Source organism: Schizosaccharomyces octosporus (assembly GCF_000150505.1).
Source record: "Schizosaccharomyces octosporus yFS286 unplaced genomic scaffold supercont6.1, whole genome shotgun sequence".
Taxonomy (NCBI): domain Eukaryota; kingdom Fungi; phylum Ascomycota; class Schizosaccharomycetes; order Schizosaccharomycetales; family Schizosaccharomycetaceae; genus Schizosaccharomyces; species Schizosaccharomyces octosporus.
The window spans coordinates 2,715,823-2,737,109 of NW_013185619.1; the positions used below are offsets into that span (position 1 = coordinate 2,715,823).

General features: G+C 37.5%; 10 protein-coding genes across 10 annotated transcripts; 5 read left to right on the forward strand and 5 right to left on the reverse strand.

Moving 5' to 3' along the window:
- Nucleotides 1-629: 629 nt before the first annotated feature.
- Nucleotides 630-4,713, forward strand: SOCG_02037 (GTPase activating protein). The gene has a single exon (XM_013160531.1). The coding sequence runs from the start codon at nucleotides 1,311-1,313 to the stop codon at nucleotides 3,603-3,605; it is 2,295 nt and encodes a 764-aa protein (XP_013015985.1). The 5' UTR covers nucleotides 630-1,310; the 3' UTR covers nucleotides 3,606-4,713.
- Nucleotides 4,714-4,745: 32 nt separating this feature from the next.
- On the forward strand, nucleotides 4,746-6,641 carry SOCG_02038 (AGC/RSK protein kinase Ppk14; the record flags this gene model as incomplete). Its single annotated transcript, XM_013160532.1, has 2 exons — nucleotides 4,746-5,037; nucleotides 5,194-6,641. The coding sequence occupies 2 exons, from the start codon at nucleotides 4,746-4,748 to the stop codon at nucleotides 6,639-6,641; spliced, it is 1,740 nt and encodes a 579-aa protein (XP_013015986.1).
- A 322-nt stretch (nucleotides 6,642-6,963) lies between these two features.
- On the reverse strand, nucleotides 6,964-8,226 carry SOCG_02039 (tRNA methyltransferase Trm12; the record flags this gene model as incomplete). The annotated part of the gene is made up of 1 exon (XM_013160533.1): nucleotides 6,964-8,226. One exon carries the CDS (start codon nucleotides 8,224-8,226, stop codon nucleotides 6,964-6,966), a length of 1,263 nt encoding a protein of 420 aa, XP_013015987.1.
- A 75-nt stretch (nucleotides 8,227-8,301) lies between these two features.
- Nucleotides 8,302-10,100, reverse strand: SOCG_02040 (tRNA methyltransferase Trm2; the record flags this gene model as incomplete). The annotated part of the gene is made up of 5 exons (XM_013160534.1): nucleotides 8,302-8,322; nucleotides 8,429-8,677; nucleotides 8,724-9,561; nucleotides 9,666-9,765; nucleotides 9,878-10,100. The coding sequence occupies 5 exons, from the start codon at nucleotides 10,098-10,100 to the stop codon at nucleotides 8,302-8,304; spliced, it is 1,431 nt and encodes a 476-aa protein (XP_013015988.1).
- Nucleotides 10,101-10,530: 430 nt separating this feature from the next.
- On the reverse strand, nucleotides 10,531-12,353 carry SOCG_02041 (ARS-binding protein). The gene has a single exon (XM_013160535.1). The coding sequence runs from the start codon at nucleotides 12,257-12,259 to the stop codon at nucleotides 10,709-10,711; it is 1,551 nt and encodes a 516-aa protein (XP_013015989.1). The 5' UTR covers nucleotides 12,260-12,353; the 3' UTR covers nucleotides 10,531-10,708.
- Nucleotides 12,354-12,939: 586 nt separating this feature from the next.
- SOCG_02042 (iron ion transporter) lies at nucleotides 12,940-14,326 on the forward strand. Its single transcript, XM_013160536.1, has 3 exons — nucleotides 12,940-13,168; nucleotides 13,222-13,612; nucleotides 13,739-14,326. Exons 1-3 carry the CDS (start codon nucleotides 13,140-13,142, stop codon nucleotides 14,132-14,134), a joined length of 816 nt encoding a protein of 271 aa, XP_013015990.1. The 5' UTR covers nucleotides 12,940-13,139; the 3' UTR covers nucleotides 14,135-14,326.
- On the forward strand, nucleotides 14,259-17,186 carry SOCG_02043 (leucine-tRNA ligase). Its single transcript, XM_013160537.1, has one exon. It carries the CDS (start codon nucleotides 14,375-14,377, stop codon nucleotides 17,006-17,008), a length of 2,634 nt encoding a protein of 877 aa, XP_013015991.1. The 5' UTR covers nucleotides 14,259-14,374; the 3' UTR covers nucleotides 17,009-17,186.
- Nucleotides 17,170-20,292, forward strand: SOCG_02044 (SNARE Gos1). The gene has a single exon (XM_013160538.1). It carries the CDS (start codon nucleotides 17,395-17,397, stop codon nucleotides 17,941-17,943), a length of 549 nt encoding a protein of 182 aa, XP_013015992.1. The 5' UTR covers nucleotides 17,170-17,394; the 3' UTR covers nucleotides 17,944-20,292.
- On the reverse strand, nucleotides 17,268-18,993 carry SOCG_02045 (F1-F0 ATPase assembly protein). The gene is made up of 3 exons (XM_013160539.1): nucleotides 18,568-18,993; nucleotides 18,244-18,513; nucleotides 17,268-18,198 (listed from the first exon to the last, which is right to left on the reverse strand). Exons 1-3 carry the CDS (start codon nucleotides 18,865-18,867, stop codon nucleotides 18,001-18,003), a joined length of 768 nt encoding a protein of 255 aa, XP_013015993.1. The 5' UTR covers nucleotides 18,868-18,993; the 3' UTR covers nucleotides 17,268-18,000.
- Nucleotides 18,945-21,241, reverse strand: SOCG_02046 (alpha-1,2-mannosyltransferase). The gene is made up of 6 exons (XM_013160540.1): nucleotides 21,061-21,241; nucleotides 20,895-21,020; nucleotides 20,786-20,854; nucleotides 20,556-20,722; nucleotides 20,354-20,511; nucleotides 18,945-20,316 (listed from the first exon to the last, which is right to left on the reverse strand). The coding sequence occupies exons 1-6, from the start codon at nucleotides 21,182-21,184 to the stop codon at nucleotides 19,413-19,415; spliced, it is 1,548 nt and encodes a 515-aa protein (XP_013015994.1). The 5' UTR covers nucleotides 21,185-21,241; the 3' UTR covers nucleotides 18,945-19,412.
- Between the last annotated feature and the right edge of the window lie 46 nt (nucleotides 21,242-21,287).

Genomic DNA, 21,287 nt, shown 5'->3' on the forward strand with positions numbered 1-21,287 from the left:
GAGCGGGGGACTCTTCGAGTCTTCAAGAACAAGGGAAAAGAAGAAGTAGAAGAAGAAGAAAAAAAAACAAAAAACAGGGAAACCCACCCAAAAGCAAAGGAAAGAAAAGAAAAAGGAAAAAAACTAAAAAAATGCCAAACGACTCTCGGTTTATCTCCTCATTTGTTAAAGTTTGTATCTACATTTTGTAAACAATGCTGAACCTATTTTTATGACCAATCAACCTCATATCAAGTATCTCATCAAAGCAACCGATCCTTTAACGATGGCTCATGATAAAACCATTTGAACCTTGTCTTGAATTATCACAACACCCAGGCTTCGTTATTCGATTGTGCGTTTACCGACGCTTACAGATAGAAACGGATCCTTTTCCCGGGTGGAAAGAGAGCCCAAAGAGAGAGAAGAGAGAGAAGAGAGAGTGTGTGTGTGACAGACACACATAGAGGGAGAGGGAGGGGTGAAAAGCCGTCATCATTTAAACAAAACGAGAACAAAAAAAAAAAAAAAGAACGAAAAGACTCTTTCGAATCTCCAATCTTTTTTTTTTTTTTTTTTTTTTTTTTTTTCGCTGCAGACTCTTCGAGTCTTGTTTTTTTTTTTTTCAATTTTTTGACTTTTTTTTTGTTGACTTCCCCACCTCTCTCAAACTTTCCTTATCGTCGTCGTCTGCTGACTGTCATCGTCTAGCCTTGTCTTTAATTTTTTCCGTCACCTTACAACTCCTCTTTTCCCCACTTCTCTCCTCACCAAAACTTTTGGTTCTCTCTCTCTCTCTCTCTCTCTCTTATCGCTACTATCCTTTTCAATGAAGAGTGCTAAGTCTCGCTAAATCATACCCTCTCTTGTCTCCCCAGCTCTTACACACACTCCTCTGTTCTATCTGTCTGTCCGTCTGTCTGTGTGAGAGAATCCTCCTGCATCGGTAAACCGCCTAAAGCTGCACTATTTAGAAATTGCTTTCTCCTTCTACTGTGCTAAATTCTCGACCCTTTGACTACATTCACTCGACTCGACCGACCTTCTTGTTGTTGGTCTTCCTTGTCTTACCCTTGCATTCAACTTGCTTTTGGATTGTACTTAGCTTGACAATGTCTTTGCTTTTTCACTAACACGTCCTCTTTGACCTTTTTTTACTGTTATTGTTATCGTTATCGTTCTTGTTTTTAATTTAATTTTTTTTTTATTTTTCTTTTGCTTTTCCAAAGCTCTGTTTTTTTTTATATTTTGTTTTTCCTTAAAACTCTTCTTTCTTACTCGTTACTCCTTGTCATTTCAATTTCATTCCTCTATTGTTCTATTCTCTCCTCATGACTCATGATTCACACCATTCTCCTCCTCATTCTCCAAAACATAAAACGAAATCCAATTCTACGACCATTAGACCCTCCTCTTCTTCTTCTGCTTCTGCTTCTACTTCTTCTTTTTCCCGTATGACCTCCTTTCCCATCTTTCCTTTTTTTCCCATATCACACTCTTCTCCTCCTCCTCCTCCTCCTTCTGCTGGTGCTGCTGCTGGTGCTACTAATACTACTACTACTACAAGACGCCCTTCCCTTTCCTCCACCCAATCCTCCTCTTCTCCTCTTTTTGACAACCAATCTCCCGAATTGCTTCATTCCATCCCAGGAAGCCTTCATCTTGCCTCCGATGCTTCCATCGAACGTCTCATCCATCGTTTCGGTGCCGTCAGTCTTCTTCGCCAACTTGCCAAAGATGTTGCTGAACGTGATGCTTTTATTTCCAATGTCAAATTCCATTACGAATCTCGCGAAGCCGTCTTTCGTGACCTTCTTCGTCAACATGGCTTGGATCCCGTCCTTGCTAATACAAAACTGGCAAAACAACGTTCCGTTCTTCCTCCGTCTTTCTCTTCTTCTTATTCCTCCTCCCATCCGTCTACTGCCCCTCCTCCTCCTCCTAATTCTGCTCCCGCCTCTTCGGTACCTCTTCTCTCTTCCCATTTGGATGAACCTCCTACTCCTCTCTTCCACGATAAACCCTTTCTACAGTCCAAAATTTCCTCCGCCATCAATGAACCTTTCCTTCCTCCCCCATCTTCTTCTTCCTTTTCTTCTTCTTCTCCTCCTCCTCCTCCTCCCCTGTCCCCTACCCTTCCTCCAGTTTCCTTCCCAAATACCACTGCCAACGGATCTCCTTCACCCCCTTCTTTTCCATCTCCCAAACCTACCCACACCACCGACTTGCCCTCTCCTACCCTCTCTCCCACCTACCCATCCATGGCCCGGCTAAACCTCGATGATCCTTCCTGTTCTTTTTCCCATAGTGCCGTCGAGCTCTCTGACTCTTTTTCTCCCCTTGCTGATCCACCCTCCTCTAACCTTCCCTCATCCGCTGCCGCCAATCTCACGTTTCCTGGTTCCATGGAACTCGACAATCTAATCCCAAAACATGATCTTCCTCCTACTTTAAGAAATGATTGGAGTTCTCACACCATCCTCAAACCCAACCAAACCTTTGACCAATTCGGTTTCATCAATAATCTTCCTACCTCTTCCAATCCATCCTCCAAAACCTTCAAGCCTCTTCAATCTCTTTCTTCCTCCGTGGCCACTTCATCCTTTGCCCATAACCCCGATTCTACCTTATCTCCACCCGATACCTTTTCCCTCTCCAACAATCCTCAGGATGCCGCGCAGATGAAACGCTGGGATGAATATATCCAAAAGTACTCTATCAAATATGGAAAATTTGATGAAAACAGTACTGATTTACTTGGAAAATGTAGGTTAGGAAAAACAAAACGTGGCTCAAAAAAGAGGTTTGAACGTTTTCGCCGGCTTGTCAAGCAAGGTGTCCCCGTTCCCTATCGTCCTAAAGTTTGGCTAGAATGCTCCGCTGCTCGCCAATTACATGTTCCTGGATACTACGATGAACTGCTCGCAAAGTCGGATACCTCTGATCCTTCCAATCGAATTCAAATTGATCAGGATATAAAGCGAACCCTTGTTGGAAACGTCTTTTTTGGTGGAAATGGCCCAGGTGTTCCTAAACTTCGGCGTGTTTTGCTCGCTTATAGCTTACATAACCCAGAGGTTGGATATTGTCAAGGAATGAATGTCATTGCCGCCTTCTTCTTGCTAATCTATGCATCCGAAGAAGATGTCTTCTACTTGATTATGAGTCTTATCGAAAATTATCTCCCAAAAAATTACTTTACTGAAGATTTGCTAGGTTCAAGAGCCGACCAAATCGTCTTGAAAGAATATGTCAGTCTTTTGTTACCTCAGATAAGTTCTCATTTAGAAACACTGAAGGTAGATTTGGAAGCTGTTACATTGCATTGGTTTCTTAGTTTATATACGGATACCGTGAATACTAAGCTGGGTTTTCGTATCCTTGATTTATTTTTTTGCGATGGATATCCTTGTTTATTTCGCGTAGCCCTAGACATAATCTATACCTTAAAAGATGAAATAATGGCATGCAATTCCTCGTTTGCCGTTTATTCCTTGCTATGTGATTTAAGAAATTATCCATTCGAGTTGGACTCCTTTATAAACAACGCCGCCGAAAAATGGAAATATCAAATTCATGAGAACGATTTGCAGCGAAGGCATACGCGAGCTATGTCATTGCTATGAAGAGAAGGACCTAAAGGAAGCGTTTGATGACGTTGAGTAAAGATATACCCTTAGCCTGGTGTGTGAGTAATTTTGATGTTTCCTGTTTGTTTCGTTTCGTGTTCCATCCGAAATGCTAATGATTGATGGTTCTTTGGGCACGTATGAGTTACCGCTTGTCTGTATATATGTATTATTATGATTTGTTAGAATTATTGTTATTGTTGCTGCGCTTCTTCAACTTGACGAAAGATAAATGCTTCCTTTTACTTGAGTTTGATTTGCCGATAATGATTCCTCTTGGCGTGTTTTCTAATCCTTTTGTCAATTTATATGTACATATTCAATAAAACATTTATTTATTTTTGGAATCTATGTTATATACGAAAACCAATCAAAGCCTTCTTAAAATGTTTCAAATTGAGTTTGCAACGACTTGTGTGCCTAAAAGATGCATGCTGCTCAACGTACGTGATTGCCAAGTTTGAAGCTGCTATATTAGATTCGTGATTACTATGGGTTACTAATTGATGAATGCATCCTATATTTTCTACCACAAATCATTTATCACGTTTCATAATCGCTTTGCTTTGTTCCATTGGGTTGGTCTTTTCCAGGTGCCAGCAATTCAAGTTGGGCACAGATGGACCGGGGATCCAAAGTAAAACTTACTTGGCAGCCAGAATCCTTATATTGTCTTTAATTAAATGTTATGCTTTTTCATCAGAGATGGCTAATCAAAGAAGCCCTGCAATAAACGTATGCTCCTACTCATTGATTTCATAAAGAAGCGATCACTGAAACTAGACTAGCCAAATAAGCAAATGAAACGCATCATATCTTTAAAAAGCTAATCATCAATCAGGAATGGAAAATAATATAAGATGAGACTGTTGTCTTCTATTCCTATTTCTTTTTGGTTTGTTTACTCGTTACAGACATAATTTCGCTTCACGTATTTAGTTAACGAAACGAAATTTTTATCGTTATTTTTTGATAAGGATAAATTGCGTAATCGGTTGTTCTCAACCCACTCCAGGCCTCCAACGGTTTTTGTATATCGGAATACTCTGCTCTGTACCGTTTACCAAGTACAGGTGCTCAAAATAGACCAACTGACTCGTCTCAATTGACAATTGTTGCTAACAATTTCAGTTTTGAATGAGCACGATGGATGTTAGGAGAAATGAGGAGAACACAAACGTTGCATCCACGGGACAATTCACAGCTGAGAAAGATGGAAATCAAGAATCGTCCAAGTCATCCGTCAGCTCAAAACCTTCAAAAATAAGATCTTTTATGAGACTGTACTTTAAAGAAAACAAAAAATTCACATTTTCAAAGAAAAAAAACAAGGAATTGCGTCCCTCAAACCCTTCTGAGGCAGCGTTGCAGTCGGATCCTCAAAAAGCATCTGCAGAAGAGGACAAGGAGTATATAAATAAAGAAGAAAGTAGTAGCAGGGATGTTTTTTCCACCCCCACAGAAAGTACAGACCCTAGTTCTAGTGCGGCTTCATCAGTTTTGAATGGCAAAAACAAAAACGCCAAACATTCGTTTGACAATGATATGCAGAGTTCTACCAATCCATCATCGACGAATACAACAGATGCACCAAACATGGATTTGGCATCTTCGACAAGTCCTATGGGTTCCACGGGGCTGGATTCTCTTTATGTTAAGAAGCGGGACTTGAAAAAGTCATTCTTTAAGGGCGGAAAGAAGAAAAAAGATCCAAGTGCAAAATCTATCTTTAATCCCCAGCATAGGAGTCAGTCCAATGGCTCAGAAAATCAAACCCGAAATACCACTGTGAATAATATCAATCCGGCGGAGGAAGGACGCAAGGTAGTATCGCAAAAGAAGAAGATGGGTTCCAATGCGAGAAAGTATTCTTCAAACTCTGTTAAGATTGGTAATGTTGAAGTTGGACCATCCAGTTTTGAAAAGGTTTTCTTGCTTGGAAAAGGTGGTGTCGGTCGGGTTTATCTTGTTCGTGAGAAAAAGACTACACGTTTCTTTGCCATGAAAGTATTAAACAAACAAGAAATGATTAAGAGAAATAAGATAAAACGGGCATTTGCCGAACAGGAAATTTTGGCTACGAGTAATCATCCTTTCATCGTTACTCTATATCACTCTTTTCAATCCGATGAGTACCTGTATTTATGTATGGAGTACTGTATGGGTGGTGAATTCTTTAGAGCCCTGCAACGTCGCCCAGGACGCTGTCTGGCAGAGCATGAGGCTAAATTCTACATTGCCGAAGTTACAGCTGCTTTAGAATACCTTCATCTTATGGGATTTATCTACCGTGATCTAAAACCTGAAAATATTTTGTTGCATGAATCTGGTCATATTATGCTTTCCGACTTTGATCTTTCCAAACAGTCAGGTTCTATTGGTTCGCCAACTGTTATTCAAGCTCGTAATAGCAGTCCATCTTCGCAAAGTACTTATGCTTTAGATACTAAATCTTGTATTGCTAATTTCCGCACAAATTCGTTTGTCGGTACGGAGGAGTACATTGCTCCTGAAGTTATCAAAGGATGTGGCCACACTAGCGCTGTGGATTGGTGGACTTTGGGTATTCTATTTTATGAAATGCTTTATGCTACTACGCCTTTCAAAGGAAAAAACAGAAATATGACGTTTTCAAATATCTTGCATCGTGAAGTTGTATTCCCAGAATATTCTAACGCTCCTTCCATTTCTAGTCTGTGCAAGTCGCTTATTCGAAAACTATTATTAAAAGATGAAAACGATCGTTTAGGGTCGCAGGCAGGTGCATCTGACGTGAAATTACATCCATTCTTTAAAAACGTTCAGTGGGCTTTATTGCGTCACACTGAACCGCCGATTATACCTCGCCTTGCTCCTACGGATGAATCGGGTAATCCAAACATTGCTCATTTGAAAGAAAGCAAGAGTTTGGATATAACTTCTTCTGCTCAAAATTCTCAGACAGTGGAAGTTCCCCTATCTAACCTCAAAGACCAAGAAGACGATCCTTTTCTTTCGTTTAACTCAGTTACTGTACATCATGATTGGGATTAAAATATTCTTACATGCATTTCTCTCTTTTAAGTTTATTTTCAGTGAATTTGTCTTGTTCCTTCCTGACAATTGCTTTACTCATTTCCCTATTTTAATGAAAACCGTAATGTCTATAATTATTAGCTAGGCCTTCATTTTTGCTTCATTCTTTATCTAACATATTAAAAATGTATATTTGTCTTTACTACCAGCATTATGGATACTTCATAATCTTTGCAAAGCGAGTTTTTTATAAAATATGTACTTTACATCTCTAATACATTCTATATACACAAAAAAAATTATTTTGCAACCAATTATCCAAAATGTAGCGCCCATGATATTAATCAACTGTTTGTATATCGTATACAACATGCCAAACTCTAGGCGAAAACGACTTCACCCGATTAACCTGATATGTGGTTTGTATTCCTAATTTGTTTGTAAAAGCTGAGTTTATCTCCTCACCATACTTTTCTATACGATCCTCTGTTACGTTTTCATGTACATGAATAGAAGACCCAGGTTCTCGCCTAACAATAGAAGTGCTCATGTCCCATGTATCTCTACTAGAGGGAAGCATTCCAAGATTGACGTGTCTCACCGACGTACCTAGAGAGTTTAATCTCGAATGCGCGTATTCATTACTCTCATGAAAAACTACAAGTTGATGAGATCCCACTCCAAAATCGTACTCCTCAGTATGCCGAACGATGCAAACAGACCAATTATTGGCAATAGCAGCTCTACGTAACGCTTCAACGCTCCAAGGATTAATTTCCCAACAGAAAACACTTTTAGCTTTTCCTTTAACATATGAAAAAGAAAAATACCCAATGCCAGCATATAAATCAGCAATAACCTCATTCGAAATATTATTAAACTTTAGAACTCTTGCTTTCTCAACCGAATTCCCCCGAGAAAACATTGTATAAAGTGGAGCCCATGTCTGATAGATTCCATTTTGCTTGCAATGAACCCAAAACGCATTACTGAAATCTTCAGCAGTCGGTTCTTCCCACACTGGTTTTCCAAAATCTCCATAAAGAGGTTGCAAAGCCAATGGCCTTCTCATAACATCATCTATCGGAATTGGCTCATTTAGTGCAATATGAGTAACTCTCCATTCCTTTGCAAAAATCGAAAAAAGCCTATTCGCTTCTTCTGTATTTCTATACCGGTGAAGAAAAGCAACCCATTCTTTCGTAGAGAAACTACTTGGAGACAGTAGAGCCATTGGGGAATATATAACAAACCTCGTAGGAACAATGAATTGTTCTTCTGTTACCTTTTTTCCAACTATTTCAGCTACGCAAGCCAAGATGCGTTCTTGTAAGGAACTTTTTTCCATATCCGTTGGCAATGATGCATTATGAATAATTTGGAGTTCAGAGCAATTAAATATTTCTTTTGGTAAATTATTTTCCTCAAAAGAAGTGGGTATTAATACATATTTGTCTAAAGGAACATCACTTGTCTGACTATCCAAATAAGCCGATATTTTGGAGCCTGAAACGATTCCAATTGATTTAGGGAAACAATTTAGATCCTGTAAATAATCCTTCCATTGCTTCGCTTTCGATTTAGGGACCAAGAGGGAAATCATGAACTGAAAGCCCAGAGAGGAGGTAAAAGGAAGGATCACGGAGATCAATAATCTCGATTTGGATAAATAACTCAATTAATTGAGTTTTGTCAAAGTCTATTAAAAAGTTAGTTTTATAATTTTTTTTTTTTTTTTTTTTATCAGTGATCGTAATAAGCAGAATGGAATAAGGATCACTATAGATGTTTCAAAAATAACTTACCAATATACTTTCGACATGATGCGACTGCGGGAATAAATCAAAGCCTCGAATTTCATCGATCTTAAAGTTTTTACCAAGTTCATGATGTAGAATGTATCCAACATCTCGAGCTTGAGTATGAACGTTACAGGAAATGTATACAACACGGGATGGTCCATACTCTAGCAATTGGTTCAAAAAAACTTGGTCACAACCTTTTCTAGGAGGATCAACTACCATTGCAGTCTCCGCTGAGGGCGTCTCAATACTCTAAAAACTGTTAGCGAATGGATTTACCGCCTGAATAAACACTTACTGAAAATATCTTTTCTGCTTCTCCAACAATAAAGTTCGTATTGGAAACATTGTTTCTTTGAGCATTCTCCTTCGCATAATGTACACTATCCGCAGAGATTTCAACGCCGATTACAGAATCAAATCCTTCCGAGCAAGCGACGCTGAATAAACCCGATCCACAATAAGCATCAACAAAATACTTTGGCTTTTGATAGTTTTCATGGCCAAAAGGATTAAGCAATTGTTTTCTAACATAACCAGTAAAGTCGGGTAAAATTGAGTTATTGTTTTGGAAGAATGCACCTGCTGGAAATACAAACTTGAAATCTCCAAAGGATTCAGTAACAATAGCTTTATGGTCAGTGATGACTGAATGTTCCCCATCGTCATTCATCGAATCACGCATGAGAATTGTGGCACCTCGCTTGTAAGTAGACGCACGATCCTGAACTTCGCCGATGATCTTTGGGTAAGATTCATTTATTTTCTTCGTCGCTATTGGGCACTCTTCAATATCCAAAACTCGTCTTCTACCTTTCTCTTGAAAACCTATTGTCAACGGGCCATTTGTACCACCTTTAGGAACGTCAAAATGAGGAGTAATTTTAGTTCTGTAGTTATATTGCAAAGGGCTTCCAACTGTACTTTCAACCTGTGGAAGTTTTGAGGGGTCCAATTTTGAAAAATATCGAAAGGCTTTCTCGATTACCTTTTTCTTTTGCTGGAGCTGTTTCTCATAGGGAAGCATCTGATATTGACATCCACCACATTTTCCAAAATATTTACATCCTATTAGGTTGTCATCTCTATCTTTGGAAGGTGTTAACACCTCAAGAAAATCAGCCAGAGCATATGTCCTATGAAATGTTAATAAAAGAACCGAGGGACAAGAGAGAGTATGAATAGTGGAAAAACAAATAAAATTTCGAGTTCTTCCCGATATAATAAATTTGGTACTTACTCTGCCAAAAAGTGCAATTTAGCTTTCACTCTATCACCGGGTAGTGAAAAAGGTACAACTACAGCGTAACGGCCTTCCAAAACTAAGCCAATCCCATCTCCTATGTAAGTTGTTAATACACTTTCGGTTCAATATAAGGATTAAAACTTGCAACATGACTTCGTTGCTTGAAGTCAGAATATGGCAAGCTTGAACTATCCTTTTTTACCTACCAGACGAACTTAAGTACACAATATCTACTTCAATTTCTTGGAATCTTTCAAAAGGGATATTAGACAAAGGGGGATGCTCTAGGAGACCCTCGATGTCTAATTGTAATACATGACCAGCACTTCCTTCTTCAACGGGCTTTTTAGCACGTCTTTTTGAAAGTTTTCTTGCTCTTTTATTGGAAATTTCCGGCACCGGCAATTGCCGATTCAATTCAGTAGTCATAGTGTATGGAGTTGACGTTGAAAATGAAAAGCGCGAAAATTTGGTAGAAAGAAGTTTTGTAAAGTGACCTCTTCGAAATACTGAGCCTATCATCAATGACTTTTATTTTTTAATATATCCTATAAAAAGAAAATCAATTAAAACGAGTTATAGCAGCGTAACTCAGTAGCCAGTAAGGTATGTGTCTCGTAACTCAAACGAACACCCTTTTGCTATTCCGCATAGATTCTTAACTTTTTATATGCCTACCAAAGATAGTATCTCTCGCTGCAATTCATGAAATTACCATAGAAAGCTACGTATGTTTAAATTTTTATCAATCTATTCTCAAAATACACTTGATTTTTCTTGTTTTGGTTCTGTACAACTACTACTTCAATCTCTGCTGTAGCAATTCTTTCTGCTTATTTTCCTTAATTATTATAATGACAAAAAAAAAAGTAGACAAAATATGATTAAACATGTATGCCTATTACTAATTATACATCCTATCGTAGAAGCTTTGATATCGCAAAAATATATGAATTTACGCATTTAGGTGTTTTGAGTGACATTTAATACCATAGCTTCATCATCGGAGAAATTATGCTTAAGTGTATTATCTCTATTTACTTTAATAGCCTAGTTTGCCAATCTTCTAGGGTGTTTTGGTAACGGAGGAGAGTCATGATAAAAGAAGGGTCACCTCCCTCACGCTGAGCTTCGAAATTTATCAAATAATCTAATGCTTCATATGTACCATTCAGAGTTGTTTGCAGGTGAGGTTCGTCTTCTTCATCGGTTTCATGATCACGATCGGGTAAGAATTGAGAGGCTACATATGTCAGTACATCGTTTCCAACTTCTTGAGGTCGCTCCTCAATGGGATCAATAAAACTATGAATATTTTCTGCTGAACGGGTATCAAAACGAGCAACTGAATTTTGGATTTCACCTACTACTTCAGCAGGATAGGATAGTTCAGGTTCAACTGGATCAAAGTCTCTTAGAACACTACTTTGACAGAAGCTACTATATATAGATGCTGGTAAAATGTCAATCTCCCATGCTTTCGTCAACCAGCGCATTGCATGAAGAACATTGACGGTCTTGTGTGGGTTTCGACCAAGCTCTATTTGAGCAAGCATATAACGGATCCAGTACTTTCGATAAAATGCTTTCAAAGTAAACGTAATACCATAATCAAAAGGGTTGTAGCTCTTTTCTTGTTGCCCAGGAAGTATAATAACTGAAGTGTTTTTTAAGTCTCGATTGGCGTTACGCAAGTTTTGCAAAGCGCATACAACAGCAGTAGAGCGTTCAAGCAAAAGTATGACTTTACCTTTTTGCATCTGAGAATCAAACCAGAGAAGCCACTCTTCAATCAATATCGTAGTCAAACAAGCACGACCATTGAACCTCCAATGAAAATTTAACACTTCTGGCTTAATTGCTGCTGCACGGAAAGCTTTCGGATTTTGGGAATAGCCAATAGCCCACATTGGAAGTTTTCTCGTGCCAGTGGCATTCGTACACAACAATGTGGTAATGCGAGCTTTATCTCGTTTCATTCCTTGTGCTTCCTCTACAGCATATATTTTGCTTGGTGTAAGTTTCCAGAAAAGTCCCATTTCACATAAAGCAAACACATTTTCTGGTTCTGCTAAAGTAGTAATATCCGAGATCCTGGTGACAGTCTCAACCATGCTTCCATGAAAAAGCAAGTACGGCTGTTCTTTATTGGCATGGTTTTGAAATTGTTGATGGCGTCGCTTGAAGTTTTCTAACCATCCATTGCTGAATTCGGGGGTGGATAAATCTTTGTATTCTGGAATCTTTTTCCAAAGTTTACTGGCCGTTTCTTTGATGGCTTCTCCAGTGATTACCTGGTTTTGACTCTGAGCTCTTTGCTGCCATTCAAATAGTAGTTTCTCCAAGATTGGGTATTTGGCAGGTCGATTCCGTTTCACATCTCCGTCTATGTCGTTCAAACTGTCGAGATAACTGTATCGAGATGATAATATTTGGGATACAGATGGTTGTGAAAGGTCTTTGTCAAATCGTTGTCTAAACCATGAAATTAGGTCTGATTGCGTTGGTTTATCCGAACTGTTAAAGAAATAGTTTCGAAGTTCCTTTTTTTCTTTTTCTGTGATAGCTCTTCTTCTTACGGGGGCCATGATTACTTTCGGGATTATTATTAAACACTGATTTAAGTTTTCATTATAATAATGGTGGTAATGTTTGATATTTTGACGAATATTTGGTGGTGAGTTGTGCATCTATATTGTTAATAATTCGCCTTTATATAAGCTTAATAAGGTCATTATGCTAAAAGTTGATTCTAATAATAAATCAACATAAACACTGAAAATCAATTTTACTGAATGATTCAGCCCTTGTAATCCTTCCCGTAAGAAGTATTGATTACTTCTATATGATACTGATGAATAAAAACACTTTCTTTCAAGACCCGCTGAACCCTCTTGGGTCAGGCATACATTCCAAGCTCGAAATTCTTTCACAGCATACTCGCATATGCTAAGAGTAGATCTTTACATTATAGATTCTATTCTGTTCGACAATTAACCACCCTCAATGTGATAATCAATTGTTGTAGATTGCGAAGGAATTTGCGGGTCAATTTTCGAGAAGTAGTTTTGAAGAAATTTGTAAATACAAAATCAAGACTTTTTTTTTTTGTTTTCATATATTTGTTCTGAGTCTACACAAATTCCAACACTGTTAGAAGGACATAATCTTTTCATAATATTATCTCACAGGACCTTTTAGAAATTCAAAGAAAAAGTAAAAAGATTCACAATATCATTTATAATTCCAAAACTTGAGGTGAACAAAGCGTTTACTGTCGTCAGGGATTGCTATTTTAGTAAACTTAGCAAGTTCACCGGACCCGACTCTACCAAACAATAAACGAAGTCGAAATTTTAGTAACACTTTAGAGGATAGCACTTTAAAATTATTTCTATATGCTAGTAATTTTTTTGTATTAATATCCAAGTGAAGTAAACAAGAACGAAAGGAGAAAGAAACAGAATTATGGATTTACAAACTTTAATAGCAGCTAGGTACGAATTGGAGCCACCTTTGAAAGCATTGTTTAGCTTACGATGAAATTTAGTTCAGGATCTGTTGCAAGTCGTGTCATATGTCATCCAATTGACACAATTACCGTTCATAAACAAACCGTGGGGAGTTTTTCGTTTCGAAATACGCCTTTAAAAGCTTATTATCGTGGCTTGCCTATATCTTTGACACTAATTACTCCTGCAACATGTCTATATATGTCTACTTATGTAGAATCTAAGAGAAGGCTAAAAGACTACTTGGGTGATGGTGTTTTATTGTATTCTGCTTGCGGAATGACAGCTGAAGTGGTTAGTAGTTTTGTATGGACCCCGTTAGAAGTCATCAAAGCTCGTACTCAAATTTCCCAGCATGGAGTAATCCCGACAATCAAGAGTCTACAGAAACAAGAAGGGATTAAAGGATTTTATCGGGGTTACTGGATGGTAAGGAGGTTCCTTGTGAACGAAATTGCGAGCATGAAAAACGGATATATCTTTGGTTTATTTAGTTGCTTTCATTTCCACTAGCGTTTTATGATTTTCTTCTAAACAATTGTTAACCTTTTTTAGGGTATTGCTATTTATTTACCGACGACAGTAAGCTGGTGGGTAATGTACGAAGAAACCAAAAAATGGTTACAAGCAAATACAAATTTTGATATTTCATTAGTGGCTCCTCTTGCTTCCGCGCTTGGTACAGTTGTAGCAACTACTATTTCTACTCCTCTAGATATAGTGAAGACTCGTTATCAGGTTGCTACCTCTTCAGCTATGCAAAAAACGGAATTCGCAAACATTTCCAGTAATAAAATCAAAATATCTGATGTTGCCAGGCTTCTTTTCAAAGAGCGCGGACTCGGAGGATTCACTCGTGGTCTAATGTTTCGAATGGCTTATATCATGCCGTCAGGTATGATTTCGATGTCCGTTTTCGAATCCTTTAGAGGTGGTGCTTTCGATCAATAATTAAAAAAGATAAAAAGCTCTTTATTATGGGTACTATAACCATTCCGCTCCTCTACTTCTATTCATCCCTCATCATTTCTGGCATCCATATGTACCGTGTACTAACCTACACTAACGCGTGTGCACCCACATTCCACAGATCATTTCAGTTCACACTATCTTTTAAAAAAACCTACTTCTGTTTCTTTTTGTATGTTATTATAATAAAAAAATTTTTTGTTTCTATGATTTGCCTGCGATATGCAGCTTTCTAATTCCAGGGTGGTTCCGGAATTGTTACGATCTGCAAATAAAATTAACACTCTATGTTCCAAGAAAACAATTTCTACAGCTGGTTATAAGCTTAATCTTTTGGATACTGAAAGAAAATGGAAAGAAGAATGGACTAAACGGTCTCCGTTTCCAGTAAATGAGTCAGCCAAAAAGAAGTATGTTCTTAGTATGTTTCCATACCCTAGTGGTTCATTGCACATGGGTCATGTACGAGTATACACTATCTCGGATACTTTATCTAGGTACTATAGAATGAAAGGTTTCAATGTAATTCATCCTATGGGTTGGGATGCATTTGGGCTTCCTGCTGAAAATGCTGCAATTGAGCATCATATATCACCTAATTCCTGGACAAAATCGAATATTGAGAAAATGAAACATCAGTTTGAGTACATGAACGTTCATTTTGATTGGGACCGAGAAATCATTACCTGTGATCCTTCTTATTATAAATGGAGCCAATACTTATTTACTCAGCTTTTTAAAAAAGGACTAGCTTATCAGGCTGATGCTTTGGTTAATTGGGATCCTGTCGATTGTACCGTACTAGCGAACGAGCAAGTTGACTCACAAGGTCGTTCTTGGAGAAGTGGAGCTGTCGTAGAGAAAAAGAACCTCTGCCAATGGTTTTTCAAGATATCTGACTACTCCGAACAGCTTTTGAAAGATTTAGAGAGTCTACCTTTTTGGCCTGAAAAGGTTAAAAAGATGCAGCAAAATTGGATTGGCAAAAGCAAAGGTTTAGAAATTCAATTTAAAACCGATAAAAATTATACCCTTGAAGTTTATACAACAAGACCCGAGACAATATTTGCTTCAGCGTTTCTAGGGCTTTCAAAGTCTCATCCGTTAGTTCAATCGCAAGCTGAAAAACACGGTGACTTGAGTACTTTCTTGGAAAGTGATGATGCAAATAATTTTGGATTTAAACTTCCCATCGTTGCCTATAATCCTCTTACCAATGCCTCGATCCCTGTCTATTATGCTCCATACGTAGTTGATGAACATGGAACTGGTGTTGTTATGGGAGTTCCTATGCATGACTTAAGGGACTTTAATTTTGCGACTGAAAATGGCATATCCTTTCCTTCAGTTAATGCTGTTCTTCCCCAAAATTCCGAAACGGTAAATAATGAAACACCTTATACAGGAAATGGCTTGATGTCAGAAATTTGTGGGGAATACAAAGGAATGAAAAATAAAGAGGCCGCAAAATTGATGACAAAGAAATTAGAGAGCCTTGGCATAGCACGCTTTGTTACGAAGTATAAGTTAAGAGATTGGCTTGTTTCAAGACAAAGGTTTTGGGGTACTCCTATCCCTATTGTACACTGTGATAACTGTGGAGCAGTTCCTGTTCCTGAGCATGAACTACCGGTTCAATTACCTGAGCTCACAGATATATATGGAAAAGGGTCTTCTCCATTGGCTAACCTGGAATCTTGGGTGAAAACTGATTGCCCGCAATGTAAGAAGCCTTCGAGAAGAGAAACAGACACGATGGATACTTTTGTGGATTCTTCTTGGTACTTCTTTAGATTTCTGGATTCTAAAAATAATAAGCTACCCTTTGATCCAAAGAAAATTGAAAAGGATATGCCTGTTGACATCTATATTGGTGGTATAGAGCATTCAATTCTACATTTATTGTACTCTCGATTTTTTTCAAAAGTTATGAATGATATCGGGCTTTGGAAAAACAGTAATTTGAAAAATGAACCGTTTACCAGATTAATAACTCAAGGAATGGTACATGGACCTACTTATGTGAGTCAGCCAACAGGAAGAATATTGAAGCCCGATCAGGTAAAAAAAGTATCAGGTAAATTTGTCAATATCGCGAACCCTAATGATGAAGTGGAATTGTGTTATTTTAAGATGAGCAAAAGTAAACATAATGGAGTTGATCCGATTAGCACTATTTTGCGCTGGGGCTCTGATGTGACGAGAGCACATTTGTTATTTTCGGCTCCCGTAGACGGTGTATTACAATGGGATAGTACAGGAATAGTCGGTGCCGAAAGATGGTTGCTTCGCTTAGCGACTTGCGTTGAAAACATACAACAAATGGAGCAATCGAGTGTATCTGCTACGTCTGAAATGAACGATAAAACTCTAGAGCTACTGGAACAAACTTATGACTATATGGTAGCCTGCGAAAAGAATTACGAGAATATATTTTCTTTGAATGTAATCATATCGGATTCCATGAAATTGACCAATGCCATTTACAATAGCCTAAAAGATAATGCCTCCCCGAAAGAAGCATTGAAAACATCCGCCGAGGTATTGGTTAGATGCATTGCACCAATTGTTCCCTGTGTGTCTAGTGAACTCTGGAATCATTTAGGACATAAAAATTCTGTCTATACTAATTGGCCATCCATGCAAAAGCCCTCGATTACTAAAAAAAGAGTCTCTGTTCCCGTTCAAATAAATGGGAAATGGAGACTTCAACTGAAAATTTCAAGTGATTCTTTAAAAGAGGATCTGATTATGAAGACCGTTTTGACCCATCCGGATGCACAACACTGGTTAAAGGACAAAAAGATTGTAAGAGCCATTGTAAAACCTAAGGTAGTGAGCTTAGTTGTTGAGTGATTATGTTTGCATATTTTTATTTTTGAATCCGTAGCATTTTACCGATATTGATTGTCTTTAGAATCATGTTTAATGAATAGACTAAGTTTTTTAAAGGTCCTTGGTAAGTTGTACATCAATATATAAAGTTTAATTATTTGATTGTTTAAGTTAAATAAATAAGAAATTTATCGACGGTTTAAAGGCCTACTAAGGCAGTAAGATAAATTGAGTTTTACTGTAAACATATAACCTCCAAATACCCTAAAATCAATTGAGCTTCGAGACTGCAAACTTATCATTTACAGTCATTGATTAATATATTGAAATCTCTATTGATTAAAATACTTTATTTGTTGCATTCGGAGGATTTGCTAACAGTAATCTGGTGGAAACAAAACCTAAACATGAAGTCAATGCTCTTAAGAGATTCTGTCAAAAAAGCTTCTCAATTTCAAAAGGTACTCCATAAGGATCCAAACCAAGCTGAAAAATTACTGGAAGAACGCCGACAACTGTTAGAACAAGCAATATCGACGATTGAAGATGATGATTCGCATTCCAAGGTCAGTCTACAATCTCATTTGGACCGTCTAAAACGTGATGAAAACTTAATGAAGAGAGTCTTGAGTAACGAAGTTAGCTCTGCTGGGTTGGATAATACCGAAAACGTTAAAGCTATGGAAAATATGTATGAGCTACAAGAGGCAAATTCACTGGACAACTCCATTAGGGGAACGAACGAACTGCTTGAACGAGCGCTAGCTACTCGTGAAGACTTTGAATATCAAAGTAGCGTTCTTCAAAGTGTTTCTGATCGTGTAAATCGTGTGGCATTGACTATACCATTTATCAATCAAGTTTTACGAAAAACAAAGTCTAGAAAGCAAAGGGACGTTATTATTTTTTCTATTCTCATTTCCACATTAACTTTGCTATTTTTCTTTTTTCACTGAAAAAAGATGTATACATGGAATACGGATGGAAGTCATCATATCTATCACTGCTTAATATTATGCTTTTGAAGACTGGCTTTTCAAAAATTTGCAGGCATCGTGAAACCTTTCCAATTCCTCTTTTGTAGGGAAGCCCGTCCCTGCCCATCTTATCTTGCAAGTTTCATCAAGTAAAAACAGATTTCCAACTAATCGATTGTTCCATTGAATTTCCGGATAGCGTAATCTTCTGTTCAACGAAATGACATAGTTACTCTATTTCGGTTAGTTAAATCAAGCTCATAATAGAATGCACTTTACCCAACATTCTTTAGAAGGAAGAGAACTCTTGATACTTCCCGAGAATAATCGCGTTAAAAAGTACTTCATGATATTGGACTGGACGTTAAAATAGAATACTGGAAAGTCGCTAATCTTATCGAGGTCTTGTATCCACTGTTTACTCTGATTTTCACCATAACTATTCCCAAAAAGCAATACTACAGAGGGTTTTCCCAAGCAGTTTCTGTATAGATTTACCTTTTCCCCAGACAAAGATTTTCCCTGAAAATTGTACATCCAAAGAGAGGCCTGAAAGCTGTTAAAATACTTGTTTGCGACTACCTAAACCTGTGTTGGTCTTACCTCCTTTTTGAACACCCTAGGTGGAGAATAAAATAGTTTTCCGTTATTCTGTTGGACTTCAGAAATATCCTGGACTATTGATCCTTTCATCTCTCTGAGAATTTTGTCTTGACGTTGACTAGCTGTCAGCTTGGGTTGTTTACTAGTGTCTGTGCTATCCAAAGGAGAGTTTTGGAGACCAATTGGTGTTAACAATTTAGGTGTATTGTTGATTATTTGACTGTAATAGCGTATACATCCTAATGGTTTCGAACAAACCCTAGTAAGGTTATTCAGATTCCTAGGTTTCAACCACGACATGGAAGCTGTCTTTTCTGCTAATATCTTGAATAAGTATAAATTTGAAAACCGCCGAAATATATAAAGTATAACAAACTTCGCAAATACAAACTAATGCGAAGTTTCCCAAATCAAGTCAGATGCACCATTGTTACCTACATACAAGTATGTTTGTTACTGGGTTTACGAAACGAGAAAACTAAAGGTGATTTCTATGAATTGCGTGAAGTGGGAATGACTATATTTACATGTTCGTATAAAAGTAAATGACTCAGTCAGCGGTGACCGACACCTAGATGTTGGCTACATCACCATTGATCTATGTATTTCAATGCACGATCGTTACCATCATATGTTAGTTCGCTGAGAAGAAAAGAAATCATGCTAAAAAAAGTGATACGAAACCCAAGGTTATATATATACTTAAAATATTAATTCCCCAGTAAATGATGTATCGTGCTTAGACAATTGGAAAAATTGTTGATAAAAGGCTTTGCTATAATTGTTCCTCTTTATTAATTAAAAAATCTAGTATTAAAATACATTGCAACGGTCATTACTTAATTTCATGGATCCATGTTGACTTCTTTAGCTGCATATATGCCTATTCCATGATTCCGAATTAAATCAGCTAACGGAAGTTCATCAGCGTCATCAAGGTCGACGTGATAAGGTATATATTTTAAAAGCTGCAAGCCTTTCGTATCCTCGTCAGATTGTAGAAGTGCGATAGGACAGACTAATATAGGAAAAGAAATGGTCTTTGAGGAAACAAAATTTATGAATTCCTTTTCAAGCTTTTGAGTATTGTGATGATCTTCCCAAAAAAGGGATAAGGTTTGTTCCTTGGAATAGTTGTATAGTTGGACAACATCAATTGGACTGGAATTTGGACGTGCCAACATCCATGTTGGTGCTGTATAGGTTCTCCAGTAATAAATTGTAGCTGGATAATAATTGTTGGAGGTCTGATTAAGCAAACCATTATCACGGAGTATTGAACCAAGTTCTACAACAGAAGGAACGACTCCGTTTTGGTGCATAATCCCATAAAATACCGACATAACAATCGAATAAATAATGAATAGCAAGAGGAGAAAACGAGATCTTATATACCGAGCTGCAAAAACCACATAAAGAGAGATGGCGGGGAGTAAAAACCTTGCTTCTTGATGTGGAAAAATGGAAAGGACAGCAACCGGGAAAATCCAAAACCACGCTTGAGCATTTCGAATGTTCCATAGTGAAAATGTAGGGAGTAACGGACCACATAGAAGAGGAACATTAACAAAAAAATGCTGGGTCTTGGAATGGATTCCGTGTAAGGCCAAATTTTCAAACCGAGAGTTATAACTAATATTGTTTAAAAGCGTAACTGTAAACTTTCCATAGAACTTATAGTCTTCATAAAGGCACAATGAAGATATTAGTACGCATGAACAAAACATTAAGAAAATATGGCTAAAAATCCTAATATGTCAGTAAAATCATCACAGATAGTACGTACAAAAGCATATTTTGTCTGTTATTTTTTAACCATCGAAAACCATAGTAGATATAAGGCACGAAAACGAACGCGAGAAAGGTAATTCTTGTAAAAAGACCGATTGTGGTGCTTATGGATGCTGCCACTGACAATAAATAACTTTTCCTGCTTTTTACCGACTTCATATTTTGTTAATAATAATTTTCTAGGAGAATCAACATACAGAAACCGCCAATTTAGATAAAAACATGATTGTGAGAAACATAAACACCGTTTCCATAGAATTGGAGATAGTGTGCGTCTGAAAGCTACAAGCCAAATATGATATAGAATATAGAAGTAGACACTTCCATTTTTTCTTTGGTGGTACAATTCTGGATATGCTAAAATCTGTTTATCATGGATCAGCACAAGAACAATATTTATCATGGTAATTAACCAAGCCTGACTTACCAATAACCAGAGACCATAAAAACATAGTGAATCTAGCTAAAAGATAAATAGTATTTGGTTTGCAAAATTCTGTTATTTGTTAGTTTATGTGACGAAACATAAGACATACCATGACAAGTAGCTTTTGCGGTATAAAATGCAGGCAGAAGCATAAGATATAAAGGAACCATGGACCGAATTGGTTCTTCAGATGTGAATTCCCATGGAAGCTCGACTTTCCAATTAAGAAATTTCCCTAACCCATTAGTGACAAAGCGCACGTCTAAGATCCTTACCTGCAATTATCTGTAACGATTGCAATTGCTCGTCAGGATGTATGTATGAGTTACTCTGAGATATCCAAAATCGAAAACATAATAAAAAGGCATATATTATCACATACTTTCGATATTTTTGCATTGTCGCTTACTGTGGTGAGACAACTGGAGTGAAACCACGAGGCTTGCTCCTTCTAGCTTACATTAGAGGGAACTCAATTCTTATTCAATAAAATACATGATTT